The 16,231-nt window shown below is 38.0% G+C and overlaps 1 protein-coding gene across 6 annotated transcripts in view; it reads right to left on the bottom strand.

The window, feature by feature from the left end:
* LOC306865805 (2-oxoglutarate dehydrogenase complex component E1-like) overlaps positions 1-16,231 on the bottom strand; it is a 27,455-nt gene extending 11,224 nt beyond the window's left edge. For 2 of the 6 annotated variants that reach the window (XR_013783899.1, XM_079410608.1), the window contains exons 1-11: positions 16,076-16,226; positions 14,818-15,204; positions 12,786-12,974; positions 11,211-11,313; positions 7,742-7,857; positions 7,494-7,648; positions 7,099-7,245; positions 6,317-6,407; positions 3,225-3,404; positions 1,862-1,990; positions 4-183 (exon numbers count right to left, since the gene is read on the bottom strand). Coding sequence is in view for 5 of the 6 variants with exons in the window: in XM_079410608.1 (XP_079266734.1) it covers positions 4-183; positions 1,862-1,990; positions 3,225-3,404; positions 6,317-6,407; positions 7,099-7,245; positions 7,494-7,648; positions 7,742-7,857; positions 11,211-11,313; positions 12,786-12,974; positions 14,818-15,051 (1,524 nt within the window). In the remaining variant the exon portion in view is untranslated. Of the gene's footprint in view, positions 1-3; positions 184-1,861; positions 1,991-3,224; positions 3,405-6,316; positions 6,408-7,098; positions 7,246-7,493; positions 7,649-7,741; positions 7,858-11,210; positions 11,314-11,545; positions 11,640-12,785; positions 12,975-14,817; positions 15,205-16,075 lie in introns of all 6 variants that reach the window. The other 4 variants (XM_079410611.1, XM_079410609.1, XM_079410610.1 and 1 more) reach the window with 4 other exon arrangements.

The following is a 16,231-nucleotide window of genomic DNA, read 5'->3' as shown; positions in this document are numbered from 1 at the left end:
TACCAGATCAACCACCACATCTTTATGAAAGGTTGCTCTCCATTCAGCAGCTACATTACACACATACATCACAGCCTCAGGATCGTCTGCATTAACATGAAAGATGGGAGCATTGACCACTCTGGCTACGTCCGTGGGATATGGCGAGGAGCGCGCCATCCGAGGGTCAGTAGTGAAGCCAATCTAAAGAGAGAGGAACAAAAATATTTAAATACACTGAACAAAATTATAAACGCAACACTTTTATTTTTGCCCCCATTTTTCATGAGCTGAACTCAAAGATCTAAGATTTTTTCTATGTACACAAAAGGCCTATTTCTCTCAAATATTGTTCACAAATCTGTCTAAATCTGTGTTAGTGAGCACTTCTCCTTTGCTGAGATAATCCATCCACCTCACAGGTGTGGCATATCAAGATGCTGATTAGACAGCATGATTATTGCACAGGTGTGCCTTAGGCTGGCCACAAGACAAATGCTCAAAGACAAATGTGTGATCGGTTGTATTATGTAAACAGTCTTAAATCATCTTTTGTGATCAGACAACATGACACGATTGACATGGTGTCACTAAGACTGTGTCCTTCTGTCTAAAGGTGATGTCCATCTTATTGCATGGAGACGCAGCCTTCGCCTTTGTGCGACCCACATTGTCCCACTCTGCGACCCACAGTTTGAAAACCCCTGATTTAATGCACATGGACAGTACCTGTAGCATGCTAGTGATTTTCAAAAATATGACGCAGAATATTGAAAAAACTATTTTATGAATGATTGATGCAACAGGTATCAGGGTGGCTGGTCTCAGACGATCTTGGAGGTGAAGATGCTAGATGTGGAGGTCCTGGGCTGGTGTGGTTACACGTGGTCTGCAGTTGTGAGGCCGGTTGGATGTACTGCCAAATTCTCTGAAACGCCTTTGGAGATGGCCAACTGCACGCTCCCTCAAAACTTGCAACATCTGTGGCATTGTGCTGTGTGATAAAACTGCACATTTTAGAGTGGCCTTTTATTGTGGCCAGCCTAAGGCACACCTGTGCAATAATCATGCTGCCATTGAAGATGAGTGGACAACCTGATCAACTCAGTGTTGCACTGCGTGAGGAAAATGGTGGTCACACCAGATGATTTGTGAACAATATTTGAGAGAAATAGGCCTTGTGTGTACATAGAAAAAGTCTTAGATCTTTGAGTTCAGCTCATGAAAAATGGGAGCAAAAACAACAGTTGTGTTTATAATTTTGTTCAGTGTAAATGTAAATATTTGCCTCAAAAAAAGTCAAACTTATATGGCAGTTTCAACCATTTTTATAAATTTATGAACAATTTTAACCACACATTTTCTCCTCAAAAGCCAAGAAACATTAACTATCTTTTCAAGTGATCATGAAATTATGTGTGTGCTATTCCAAAACAAGCACATATATAATATATTTATACAAAATTATAAATTATACAATACTACTGTTGGCCAGATATTGTTTTAAGAAATCAGTGCTTTTATTTAGCAAAGATGCATTGAATCGAGCAAACATTAATAATAATATGAAATGTTCCACTTCCTTGAACAGCAAATCAGCAAATTAGAATGATTTCTGAAGGATCATGTGACTGAAGACTGAAAAATTCACCACTGACATCACAGGAATAAATTTCATTTTAACACATGATAAACAGAAAAGAGATATTAAATTGTAATAACACAATATTAGTGTTTTTACTGTATTTTTGATCAAAGAAATCCAGCCTGGTAAGCATAACAGACTTCAAAAACATGAAAAAAAAATCTTAAAGAAAAACTTTTGAACTGTACCAATTTAAAGAAGAAGTTCCCTGCTGGTGAGAGTGTGCAAGAAACAGACCTGGTTGTTTACGACCACGTGGATAGTGCCATGTGTGGTGTAGGACGGCAGGTCACTCAGGTGGAAGGTCTCATAGACGATACCCTGACCTGCGAAGGCTGCGTCTCCATGCAATAAGATGGACATCACCTTTAGACACAAGGACACAGTCTTAGTGACACCATGTCAATCATGTCTTGTTGTCTGATCACAAAAGATGATTTAAGACTGTTTACATAATACAACCGATCACACATTTGTCTTTGAGCAAACTGTTTAATCTCTGGATATAGGCCCCTTGATTTGTACTTCACTTTACAAAGTTACAATCCATGTCTGTAACTTTGAGGTCAACTATATACTAGCGCAGGGGTTTTCAAACTGTGGGTCGCGAGTGGGACAAGGTGGGTCGCACAAAGCCACTTGGCGGCAGCTAAATGACACACACACACAGTTCCTAGGGCTGGACGATATACAAAGGTTAATTACGAATTGCGATATTGCTCAGTGAGATTTTTGAATCGCAAAGGCCAGGATTTAAAACATGCATTGCGTGTTTTGAAGCACGGGCTCGCACAAGTTGTAATAACAGTGAGGGTCTCAGAGCGACGATTCATTATTAAAATGCTCGGTCCGCATTATTAATGAAAAGAAACTCGCTCACTTCACTGCGCTGTGTTCTTCATGAGATTGCATACACCGGAAAATTCAAAAGTTGCGAAAACTGTTTCAGGTATGTTCATTCATTGCTATCGTTTGTTTGAACTCGGCGCTATATCTCTCCGAGAGATGCAAAGAGTTTGTTGTTTTCGTTCCTTCATATGCATTTAATCCATAAACCGTCTGTAAAAAGACGGTTTAACGGTAAAAACACTCGCAGTGCAGATTACAGTTCATAGCCGCACCGGAGTGAGCGCGTTTCGAGGTTTTATGGACATATTTGATAAGACTCATTAACTTCTGTGAATGAAGAAATTAAAACGTAAATATTAGTAGTGAAAGTTTACAGTGGTACTAGCCTATAAAATAAAATAGTTACTTTTCTTAAATACTTAATTTCTGCCATATTATGCTTTTAAGATAATAGTAATTGTTTTTTATCTCAAATATTTTGGTGGGTCTTGAAATAGATTATACTTGTCTAGGTGGGTCGTGGAATGGAAAAGTTTGGGAACCCCTGTACTAGCGTACTACTTGACAAAGTAAACTTCAAGCTGATGCCTGCACTAGAAATCTACAGTAAAAATAGTTTTGTTTTCCTGATGCACTGATGACCTGCTAATCCTGCTAATGCAATAATGGGGTTTCATGGGGTCTTTAAAAGAAACACTCAAGTTTAATAACATAAGCACAAATGCTAGAACCATGAGGGCAGTTCACACACCCTCTTGCCGTCAGAGTCACCACAGTAGAACTGCTCTGCCTTGGTCTTGCCCTGCACTACAGGGTCCACTGCCTCCAGGTGTGAAGGATTGGCCATCAGAGACAGAGTGATGTGGCGATCAGTGACCCGGTTGATGCGTCTGTGGTACATACCCAGATGATACTTCACATCACCTGAGCCCTAAAGAAAAGTCACAAAGAGAAACTGAATCATGAACAGGACTGGAATGTCAAGACTCTTTGTTTGAATGAAAGGAACATTAGATAAATTACATAGTTTATATCATTGTCCAAGGCATGTGGGAGAGCACACCTGTTTTCACAAAAAGCATGTCACCATGGATTGTGTGCAGAGCTAATTAAGTAAACCACAATTACAGTACTGAAATTTTTATGTATCACTGCACCAGTTTGCAATATTTGTTAAACATTATCACTTTAATTTTAAAGGGGTCATATGACATTGCTAAAAAGAACATTATTTTGTGTATTTGGTGTAATGCATTGTATTTATGTGGTTTAAGGCTAAAAAAACACATTATTTTTCACATACTGTACATTATTGTTGCTCCTCTATGCTCCACCTTTCTAAAATGCGTAGATTTTTACAAAGCTCATCGTTCTGAGAAGCGATCCAATGCGTTGTGATTGGCCTCAAGCGTGAGACGGAAATGTTACGCCCCTTACCATATTGTGATGCCGTGTCCTGGTGCGACGACACAAAAACAATAAACCCCATTATAAACGAGGCATTTGTTGCATCCAGTGGGGACATAATTACTGATTATAATGACTTATAGTGTCTTTTTACGCGTTGCGTAAACATTACCATGTTTGCATATGTGATCGGAGAAACTACAAACAACAAGCACTACTGCTCAAAACTCTTTTTCGGCAAATAATTTAAATAAGAAAACGTACTTACAGGCTGTGAGTCAGAAGCGTCAGACTGTCCTTGCAAAGTTGGAATTGCCCCACTTTATAGAAACAGCCTTTGCGCAAGCCAGCATTGTAGGCTATTCTTCCAGATTCAGGAAATAGTCCTTCATAAAACGCGCTGCACACACTCTAATATTTGGGTTGAACTGTTCTGGAACAGTGTTGTAAATACAACTTAAAGTCCGTGTAAAGAGAATTTTGATAATTGTTTCTAAACACATTACAAATGTTAGAAATGTATTGCTTAAACACATTACAAAGACTCTGAACTATGTAGTACTGAATTGTGGAGTTAAACCGTTAAACAGTTTTTCACCAATTCTGTGTTCAGGATTTTTTTGGGCGGAGCTAAAACGGCGGCTCGATGACGCAATGGAGCCACCGAGCGTGGCCCCGCCCCTAACACTATAATAACTGTTGAGAGGTCAAGTTCTTAGTTTGTCTTTTTGAATGTCTGTGATGTTAGATATACAGGTTCTAGGCAGGGACAGTTCTAGGGTGAATGGATACCTGGTTCTTAGCCCAGAGATATCAATATGTGGCAGAATACATACAATTTAAAAACATGGAGCGTTCAAAATTCGCATCTAGAATGACTAGCTTTACCGCTTTCTCTTCTTTTAAAGCGCAACGGAGCTTGCGCTCTTGTGGTGTTTGCCGATGCTAAGCAACCATGAGCCGCGCTCGCCTTGACCGTGTATCTATGGCCTTGATGACGAGGAGGTTTTCAACTCACTGTAGCGCTGACGCGCGTTGAGCACGCTTGTCACGCATCTACAATTAAATAACGAACTTGCACGCTCAAACATGTATGGTTGTATAAATCCAATTAAGCTACTAGAGGTAGTATCAGTAGCATCCATTCAGGTTGTAGCGTATTTGACAGTTGAGAGAGACTGCCGCTGGTTTAAGTGCCGACAGCGGACACTCCCCCAACGTTTGAGAGCACAGAGTCCTGCTTATTTTTCAAAGATTTTGATCACTTATTTTAGTCACTTGGCGGGGGTTTTTTATCATTCAAATTTGGCTGGGTGGTTAATAACACATTTTTCTGTTGTGTGACAAACTCAGAACACATATTTTAATATCACTTTACACGGACTTTAACCAGTGATATCTAGATGTGTCCTCTTTTGGAAGCCCAAACAAAGTACTTTCAATTTCACGATGCTTTTTTTTTTTTTTTTTCACGACAGCGTCTCCAGGACATGGCACGGTGGCAGCAACAATACTACAGTGAGAATAATGGTTCCGCCTTCTTTCATTGCGTATACGTTTGGGCAGTGTTTTGCAAATCTTTCCACACCGTGACGTAGACATGTGGGGGCGTGTTTGAATGAGCCCTTTTAGGAGGCCGTGGTCGAGTCTTAACTTTTAATAAGAATATCTCTTTGGTTTTGAGACTTTAGTGTTTGCAACTTCAGGGATCTTATCTATGCACAAACAGCGTGTAACACTCCAAAGAGAAAGGAAAACTTCAAATCACATCAAATGAAATGTAATGAAATCAAAATTCAAACTATTTTCTAAATGCATGTTATTGTGAATAATACAAACATGCACATTTTTTTTATTTTTTTGGTTATATCATAATTATTGATGCTTGTTTCTGCCACAGGATAAAAAAAAGGTAACTGCAACTTTTTATCTCACAATTTCTAACAATTTGCAATTTAGAGAAAATGTGAGCTATAAACTCACAGTTACCTTTTTTACATCTTGTGGCGGAATTGTGAGACATAAACTTAAAAATGAATAAATTTATAAATAAAATGAAAGAAAATTGTGAGATAAAAGGTATTACTTTTTTATTCCTTAGCAGGAAAAAAAAATGTGAGATGTAAACTCATAAAAATTAGAAAAAAAGTCTGAATTGTGTGATGTAAACTGGATTCTGAGAAGCATACAGTTTAAGACATGTTTTCCTCACCACATCATTTATATCTCATGGTTACATTCTTATCTGCAAATGTTAGAAGGTCACACCAGTATTTGAATCATGACTTCAAAACCAAGCTATCAAGGTCATTTTTGTGGAAGAATTGCTGAGATGTGTCCTTGGGCCTCAAAAATAGTAGATCTGTCTTTTCATTCGTGTGTAAACTGAAAAACTAGTGCTGAAGGAATTGAAGGTGGCTTGAAAGAGCTGCTCACCTCATCTGCAGCTTCCAGCTTTGAATCAAACTGGCAGAAGATCTGCTCCAGCTCCTTACGGATCACATTCGCAAGCACATTCAGACGGCCTCTGATAGAGAGCAGATAATTCAGACATGTTTAAATGGCCCTACATATATACTTCATTAACCAGCATACATTGTACAGTATCACAATCATTGTTCATTTTAAGCATTAGTCGAATAATCACACGTTTATTAATATACCATTCAAATCATAATAATGAGCCTTTAATTGCCTACATAGCCTAATAAGCGCTCAAGCACACACATAAAGCTTGCCACAGCAAACCGCAGAAGTAATGATTACGAATGTGTTATTGTGAGTTCACATAAATAAACAGAGTCTTTGCAGATTCAAAAGATGTATTACTCTTATCTTTATGACCAAAAATGACAGAGTATTTTAAGAGCAAGTGACTGCACCAGCGCCTCCATCTGTCCTGCAGTGAGCGCTACTATTCAGCTTCCAGACACTTGAATAGGGCACATTTATTCAGATGATAAGCCATATTTGAGGTCGATGACTGATAGGCGATCATTTAGATGTCCTGCCTGAGTGCTGTATTACCACACAGACCTGCCGTTAACGATCTGTCCGTCACGGACTACGTGATTTCCCCACTTACTGTGGATTGTTTTATTTTTTTTTCTGCGACTAAGTCATTAATGAAATGTTGGTTGACCAAGCCTCTTCTTGACGACTGACGGTTAGTCGACTATTAGGGGGCAGCCCTGTTGTACAGTTGGTTGTTCCTCTACCTGTGTGGCATTCCCATGATAACGCTCTCCACTCCGTTCTCACTAGATCTGTCGATGATGGTTTTGAGTGCAGGAATGAGAGACTCGCATCCCTCTAGGCCAAAACGTTTCTCTGATGACCACTTCCTCTGCAAGAACTCCTCAAACCTGGCAGCATTACGAAAACATTCACACAATAAAAGGAATGTTATTGCATTAAATAACAAGATATCAAAGCAAGTGTCATCTGCAAACAAACGATGTAAGTGATTTGTTTGACAAAACTGATTCCCTTTCCTTGGTGTCAATATTAGTGGATGTATGAATTCATTTCTGTTTTGTGAAGGGTTTTGCTTAAATTATTTGAATGGCAAATAATGCATTCAGGTCTACAGAAAACTATGGCATGGACAGACCTGGTTGAGCGGACCATACGGGCCAGTAGCGTCCTTTTCTCGTCCAGAGTAAACTGCATCACTCCCGGCTTCTCAAACTTCTGTCTGATCCACTGACACTGCTGCAGGTCATTGATGAACATGAACTCCACACCGATGTGCTGACAGTAGGCCATCTGCATAGTGCAGCAAGACAGAAGTCATGCAAATCAACCAATTGGTATAGTTCAACAGCAGAAAGAAAACTTATCTTGTTGGTGGTTATGTACCTCTAAACGCCGGATGATTTCCCTGAGAGTAAGGGCACTTTCACTTCCCCCAATAAAGGTTGTGGTAGGAAGCCGGAACACTTTATCCAGATCCGCTTCTTCTAGTCCATAGAAGCCTGGACATGCAAACACATGGATGGGGAAAGGGCAGGAAGGGCAAACGAAACAAAACACCACAGTGGATCCGACCGACACATAAACACAGAGGAAAAATGGAACTGCGTTAGAACAAGTAGGGATGTGGAACAATTTATTATGTGTAATTTATTTATATTTTTAGAGTGCAAATAAGAGCACATTCAAGCACATAAGTACATGCAAAGAAAAAGCTAAGCCAACAGTACAGTATAAGCAGAGGAAAAAGGAAAGATGAGGGTGAAAACAGATCTATTCCAGCCCAGTCCACCAGTGCCACAGGGAATGCATGCATAAGAAGTTACAGATGGCAACTTGTTAGTCATAACACGCATGTTTAAACAAACACATTTTACCTAAAAATGTGTTTCAGTGTACAGATGAACTCTTTTCTCATTGATTAATAAGCAACATGTGAGTGTATTCCACAAAGCAGAAATGTAGACTAAAATCTCGCATACCAGTTTGATTTGACCTATGATCTCAAGGTGTGCTGAAACATGGCGTTCCTTCACAATGTGCATCATGAGTTGTTCCTGTTTACTTATCTACACAACATACATGAACAAATGTACCTCAACCCTGCAGGCAAGTAAACATGATAACATTCCTGCAACACCAGTAAAACAAGATAATTCTAAATTAAACAAAACATGATCACAAAAGTGAAAGGAGAAAGACCAAACTGAGAATGTAAGCACAAATAACAAGTCTTGTCAAGTCAAAAGTGATTTTCCGGTCTCTAGACCACATCCTTTAATGTAGAAAAAAAACCCAAATCATAAATCTGATGGCTTAAAAATCAAGAGTCGCATAATTTACACTTTATCGTTCATGTCTGTAGCACAAATGGGACACTGAAGTTCAATTCTTTCACAACAGTGATATTTATATTAAAACAGCACCACTATAAATTACCATTATGCACTGGAATCCATCAAGGGTAACTTTGGGAGAGTCTAACAGCATGTCACAGCCTCAATCCGGAGTTCTGATGCCAAATCTGACATTCCGTGAGGATGAGGACATTATGTAAGAAACAGACCCTAGGCAAGGTTAATGAGAGAAATTGCCACATATGCCAGCTGGGTCTCCTGCGAGGAGGAGAACGACGCAGTGCCACGTGGAGTTATATAAATGTATTTCTGCAAAGGGTTGAGGACATTTTCAATTACGTTTCAATTTGTTATTTTAGATTTATTTATATTTTATTATAGTATTTATTAATATTTTAAATTAGCTTTTAGTTTTAGCTTTTAATAATTTTATGTGCTTTTGTCATTTTTTATTATTATTTTAAAAATATTTCTATTTCACTTCATTTTTTAGCTTTAAATTTTAGTACTTCAAGTCAAACTGATTTTAAGTTACCAAAGCAATAGAAACAGAAACAGGGCTTTAGAAACAGCTGCATCTAAGGAGTCAAAAAGAATTACATTAAAAAGTTAATGCCCCATGTGTGGACATGACCAGTGTTACAAACCTATTTTTTGTTTTAACGGTTGTACCACTTCATGACCTGAAAAGAACTGAACCTGTAAGGTGTTCTGAGAAAAAATACTGAGCAAAGCATTTCCACTGAATGAAACACAGAACAATGCAGGGCTGGAAAACTCGCTCACCCCATATACTGTAGTGCACTTTGAAACCCGACTGTCAATATACTACAGACTGACAGCTCACTAGTATTGGATGCTCAATGACAATTAGCCTGCCATTGATAAGAAAGCCATTAGGAGGAACTGATCAGATAGAGCAAAGCCATTTGGTATGCTGAAAATGAGAATCTGGATGATACTAAGGATTATGCTTAAAACGTGAACATTTTCTAGTAATTTAATTCAAGATATATATTCTATAAACAATTCCGTAAATGCATCTCTTTTTATGGGTGCTTAGATATTTATACTGTAAAAAACAAACAGAAATACTGACTAAGAAATGTTTCTTTGCAGGTTGTGTAATGAATCTTTCTTTGTTTCTTTTCTTGCTCTAGTTTTTTGGCCTAATAACATCTGGCATAGGAACTACCAATGAAAACTAGCCTATTCATGACAAAAGGAACCTGAAGATCAGGAATCAAAACATTTGATGAGCTATTCTGTATGGAGCATTCTGATGGTTCACATTTCCCAAGTTGTTGAGCATGTTGAATGTGTGGATGTGGCTTTTCTCTTGCTAAAGGTTTCTAATCATCCATGCTGAATGTGTGTGCAGATAAATCTCTACAAACGGTATGTGCACAAAGAGAAATAAAGCAACTGCTATTCACAGCATTCAGCATTGCCTAGGCATACCAGTGCAATAATAGAGCCACTGCGAGAGGATATGAAAATGCCAATCTACAGAGAGAAAGAGGAATTACCACATGACACTAGATGAGAGAAGTATTTCTACACTGACAAGGAAAAGAGTGATGGGTACAAAGACATTAGGATACATCATTTACAATGGGCAAAGCCAGGGGACTGGATAATGTACAAACCGATAGGCTCTGATCCAAAACTTAATTTGGCACCATTTTTTTGGCTTAATTTTTCCAGGAAGGACGCATTAAATTGATCAAAAGTGACATTTTTAATGTTCTAAAAACATTATTATTTTAAATAAATGCAGTTTTTTTCCTTTCTATTTATCAAAGAATACTGAAGACTATCATGGTTTCCACAAAAAATATTAAACAACACAGTTTTGTTTCTTGAGCAGCAAATCAGCATATTTGGATTATTTCTGAGCAATCATGTGACACTGAAGACTGAAGTAATGATGCTGAAAATTATATCACATAAATAAATTACACTTTAGTATATATTTAAATAGAAAATAGTTATTTTAATTGTAAAAACAGTACACAATATTACTGCTTTTACTGTATTTTTGATCAAATTAATGCAGTCTTGGTGAGCAGAAGAGACTTTTTATGGAAGACTCTTATTTAAAAAAAAAAATCTTACCGACCCCAAACTTTTGAGTCTATATATATATATATATATATATGCAATTTAACTTAATGTTTGTGTGTGCTATATGTATATTAGGACTTATTAGAGTTTTGAGCTCTCTACTGCCATATTGCAATCAACTGACCAGTGGCAGCTAGGCTTGGAACAAGGCCATCGTCTCCAATAATACCCATTTCCCAAGCAATGTTTATATTACGTTGAACCTGCACACAAACAACACTCATTGCTGGGTGTGTTTGAATTTTACCCATTGCAAATATCCAAACAGGTCTGGACTACATGCATGCTCCAGGTAAGGGAGGACAGCACAAAAATAAGCCATGCCACATTAAAAGATTCAATCATTCTCCAATGCCTGATCAAAACCTCACCAAGTTTATCAGAGGATGTGATTATATCTGCCGGGATGCACGAATCAAGATCTGCATCCATAATTCCCAGAGGATCCAGCTGTGAAACATGGTGCCCCCGAATCTGCAGGGAGTTCCAGAAAAAAGACATACAGATAGAAAAAGAAAAAGAGGAGAAGGGAGGATAGTAACTCCAAAGAACAGTATGGACAGTTAAGGAGGTAAGATTGGGACAGAGCGAGTGTGAAAACCACCAGAGAGATGACAGAGGAAAAGGGACAGAAGGACACAGAGCAATGTTAACACACTGAATGAGCATGCTCCCAATCACACTGAACACCACAAGCAGTTCTCACCGGACTGATGGGACCCGATAGTAAGCGGGGCATTGTCAAAATTTACACAACTGATGCCCAAAGGGTCGAGTTTGGCTATATGATGACCTCTGACCTGTGAACAAGGCAACAGCACTTACAAGCTAACAGATGAGTGCAATCACAGAGTATCTTTCTTTATTAATGCACTTATATTTTATATTCAAATGGTTCTTGCATTTTAATTAATCAAATTAGCCAAGATAATCAATAAAAAAAAATGCCAGGGGTAAGGATATCTTTAAATCAATTCTGTGGAGATTTGCAGATAATGATTATGTGTCAAAAATATCCTCCTGTATGAGGAATGAGGATAATATAAGGTCCTCATCTACTTTATCCAATGTATAATAACAGCAATATATGACTGAAACTTGGAAAGTTTGGAAGGAAGGGCACTATATTTAGGCAGTATACTACCAGCAAAAAGGAACGGTAGTGAAGTCATCAAAACAATGAAATAACATCATTTTAGACTTGCACTCTATTCATTTACTGCTTGTTCGCTTTAAAAAAACAAAAACAACTAATACTAGCTTTTCTTATCTTTTTGTATTCTATCTGTTTATTTTATTTAATATACAATCAACAAAAACAAAAAGGCCTCTAACACTAGCTTGCTCTATTCTTTTTCTAAAGAAAGAAGTCTAGCATGCTCACCAAGGCTATATTTATTTGAATTAAAAAAACAGTAAATACTGTGAAATATTATTAAAATTTGAAATATATGTTTTCCATTTGAATTTATTTTAAAACAAAATTTATTAAAGATGCAAAACGGAATTTTCAGCATCATTATTCCAGTCTTCAGTTTCAGAAATTATTATAATATGCTGATTTGTTGTGCAAGAAACATTTCCCGTTATTAACAATGTTGAAAACAGTTTTGATGTTAATTGTTTTTGTGGAAACCGTTATGTTTTTTTTTTCAGGATTTTTAATAAATGGAGTTATAGTAACAATAAAGTTTAAAAGAAAAGCATTTATTTAAAATAGAAATCTTTTGTAACATTAAAATGTCTTTGACACTACCAATCAATTTAATGCATCCTAGCTGGATTAAATTTCACATTCATAAAAAAAAATCTTATTGACCCCAAACTTTTGAATGGAACTATAAATACTGGATTTATTATTAGTACAACAATAAGATGATGGGAAAACAGCAGCAGCAGAGTCCTCTCCTCCATCCTTGGTGAAATTAACATTTTAGCCTTCATACCTGGTAGGCACGGATGAGGGACTGCACGGCAAGGTGGTCTTCCACTAGTTTTTCCATATTAGGCTGAGCTCCAACCAGTGCCTGGGCCTGAGAAAGTCCTGAGAGACTCATCCCCACTGGAGGTGGGCTTTGGTAGGCAGAGCCAGGGGGAGCACCCGCGTTGGCATTACGGAAGAAGATGTCCCAAGACTGATGAGAAAGGAGCAAAGAAATCACAGTAGGAGAATAATAACAATACTTCAAGTGCTGTGCACAGAATACATCTGAAAAAAATCTTCCTTTTAATTTGTTAAAATACATCCAATGATGTACACAAGTTATTCTGGTTCATAAAGATAAAACGGCTGTCGACTAGCAGTATTGATATCTTGCATCATCACACAGGAATCTGAATCATCTACTTTGCTTCATCTTCCAAAGTCTCCAATACAGATGGGAACTGTGGTCACATCTGTGTAAACTGTGGGAAGGGGTCAAACTTCAGTACTGCTTTTCCGAGCAGCAAAACCTCACTGGATAAGCTGAATGTTCGGTTGCATAACCAAAGTCTTTTGATGCAATCATCTGCAAAGCTTTAGGTTCATGCAGGGACAGAAAAGAACAGCAATTTGAACCCTAGACCACGTCTGACCTTGTTCTGCTCATGAGGGCTTACTTACCTACATATCGGGTCACTGTGATTCAATGACACATCACACAGGACCTCATACTAACCTGATAAATGTCTAATTGGCTTTGAGGAGCTAAAGAGCTCAGTGTGTTAAATTGAGAGAGCTGATGCCGTATCATCTTGCAGCAGGGCACAGGAGGGAAGTCTCAACTGTAGTGAAACTGTATTACACGCTTCCTTCATAACTTTCCACAAAAATGTATTTATTTATTTAGGAGTTATGTACTTTCTGCCCACAATAGTCTGTATTTTGTACTTTCATCCCTCGCTGCCCATTTGAAGATTCACTTATGTACTTTTTCTGTGGCTCAAGTCATGACGAGTGAAATACTCCACAGTCAAAATAGTTAAAGCTATTTAAAAAAAAAAAAAGTTATATAAATGGGTATAAATATGTATAGTAATATATAAATCTATATACAGACAGTACTGGCTGTTCATCTAAAGGTATGCTTAAGTGTGTTGTTCAAAGAAATAAAAAAAAGATACAAAACTAAATGAAAGGTGAACACAGCAAGTTTGACCACTGCACTTAACTTAGCATGTTTCAGTATGATATATTCATCAGTTTCTCACGAGACATTTAGTTCCAGTTTGAAAACATCCTGGAAACCACACAAGGGCATGTGAAATGGAAAAGAAAAGTCTTACATAACAGCCCTGCAAAGCTAAGCTTACTGTCTGAGAGGGGAAACAAAGTCACATTATGAAACATAGATGTCCTCAAGCATAACCTTGGAGAGGTTATTTGCAGTTTACTAGACAACCAAATCAGTCCAGTTCAAAAAATTATAATTCTAACTGGCTTGTGGACTGAATCAAATGATCTGACTCAAAAGCTGACATTTCATTTAGAAAAATTAAGACATTGGTAACTCTTACATGAACATGTCAAGAAGAATATATGGCAGATGTCAAGATTTTAGAAAACACCATATGGGTGCTTGAATTGAGTCCTCAAAGAATCAATTTTTGTGCACCGTAAAAGAAATATAGGTTTATATTAAATTGGAAGTAAGTAAATGATGACAGAGTTTTCTTTTTTGGGTGAACTGCTCTTTCAACACGAAACAATTACTAATTCACCTTTTTAAAATTAACCTGAAGACCAAAAAGGAGAGTCCTTTGAGAGGTGGAGTAAGTTATTAAGTTGTAAAGAAAGATTATGAAGAAATTGTTTTTGTGTGTGTAGTGTAACCTGCACAGATTAATCTTTCACAATATGAACAGGAATGTGTATTGTGAAAGTAAACAGGGTGAATTTTGATTTCACATGGATTGTATGCATCATAACTTTGGTATAGCAGCAATAAAGCCAGGATTTCGTCACAAAATCCTCTATGCTGGGAGCCGGCATCTTACCTTGTGCACACTCTTTGGGTTCTCCAGCCATGCGTAGTACATCTCTTCCACATAGTTGGAGCTCGTCCCATTGAGAAAAGGCTCAGCGGCGACAGGGGCTGCATAGCACCTAAAGGGCTGAAACGTCCTTAGGGCCCCGGGGGTCACCGCTGTCCTCTGTTGTGAGAAACTTGAAGCGTTCTGAGAAGCTGTGAGCGGCCGTAGCCGTGCAGCGCAAGTCCTTAAGTGATGCATCGCAGTCTTTAAACCAGCTCTACCACCTCTCCAAACCAGCCACGAGAACTAAAGCTCCACTGAATCCAACAGATCCTGGATGTGTTCCTTTAATAAAGGTGCTTGTCCTCCTACTCCTCCGACCAAGGTCTATTCGATTAAAGTCCCAGGAAACTGAAAGAAACACCAGATGAAGCATGTCAATAAATAATATGAATTAAATTGTGGCGAGATTAACTATTTAGGAATGAATAGCATGTTTTTGAGCCTGTCCTACAGTTCTGTTTTGATAGAAGTCATGCAAATAATTGTTCCCAAGCCTGAGACAGTTGCACGTGTGAGCTGTCCTTTAATTTTATGATAAAGATTGATTATATGTATTTTAAACGCTTAAATACTCTAAATGACATCCATATCTCAAAACAGCCGGCATTTCTGCAATAAGAAGTTCACTTGTACTCAGCTTGCATCAGGGTTGCTGAACCTGTTATGTGTGTACAGTAAATCACTGAATACCAAAACATTGTCGAGCATGATACATTAAACTTTCCAGAAATAATTACATACACATTTCTTATATTAATGAATCGCCGAGGTGAACTTTTCATGACTATACGTGGATAGAAAAAGGCTTTTCTTAACGAATAAGATTTTTAAGAGGTTAAAAAAATAAATAAACAGAGCAAAAGAGTCGCTAATAAGTTAAAATAAGAGTTTAAAATCTTGGCAGCAGTGAAGGTCTCATGAGTAACGGACAGCACCGGCTAGCTTCAGCTAACACGAGCTAATACCAAAACTCTCTATTAAACCGTCAAACGTGCGTTTAAACTGCCCATGCCTCAGGGAAAGATAATACAATAGCATATTATACCGCTTTAACAATAAATACAGCATTAGCTGTGTCTAATTACAGAGTTTTCTCCTCAGTAACGTTACCGGTAAGGTTGATGACAGATGCAGAAATGACACGCTAATGCCTCACTGACAGAACCATTCAAATCAAAAGAGCTGCGAAAACATAGATAAAAGCGATTCAGATACTTACTCTCAGAGCAGGAGATCTTGTATAGTGCAGGTTAATGTCATACAACACAAAAATAAAAGGGAAAGAATGAGGTATCAGGATAGACGAGTCGCTCGTTTCTAGGCAGCGCGAGCACCAGCTCCGCGTCACGAGCTCGCATGACGTCAGCAGCACGGC

Source organism: Barbus barbus (genome assembly GCF_936440315.1).
Source record: "Barbus barbus genome assembly, chromosome: 47".
NCBI lineage: Eukaryota > Metazoa > Chordata > Actinopteri > Cypriniformes > Cyprinidae > Barbus > Barbus barbus.
Note: the sequence above shows the minus strand (reverse complement) of the source record. Positions and strands in the feature narration are given on the sequence as shown.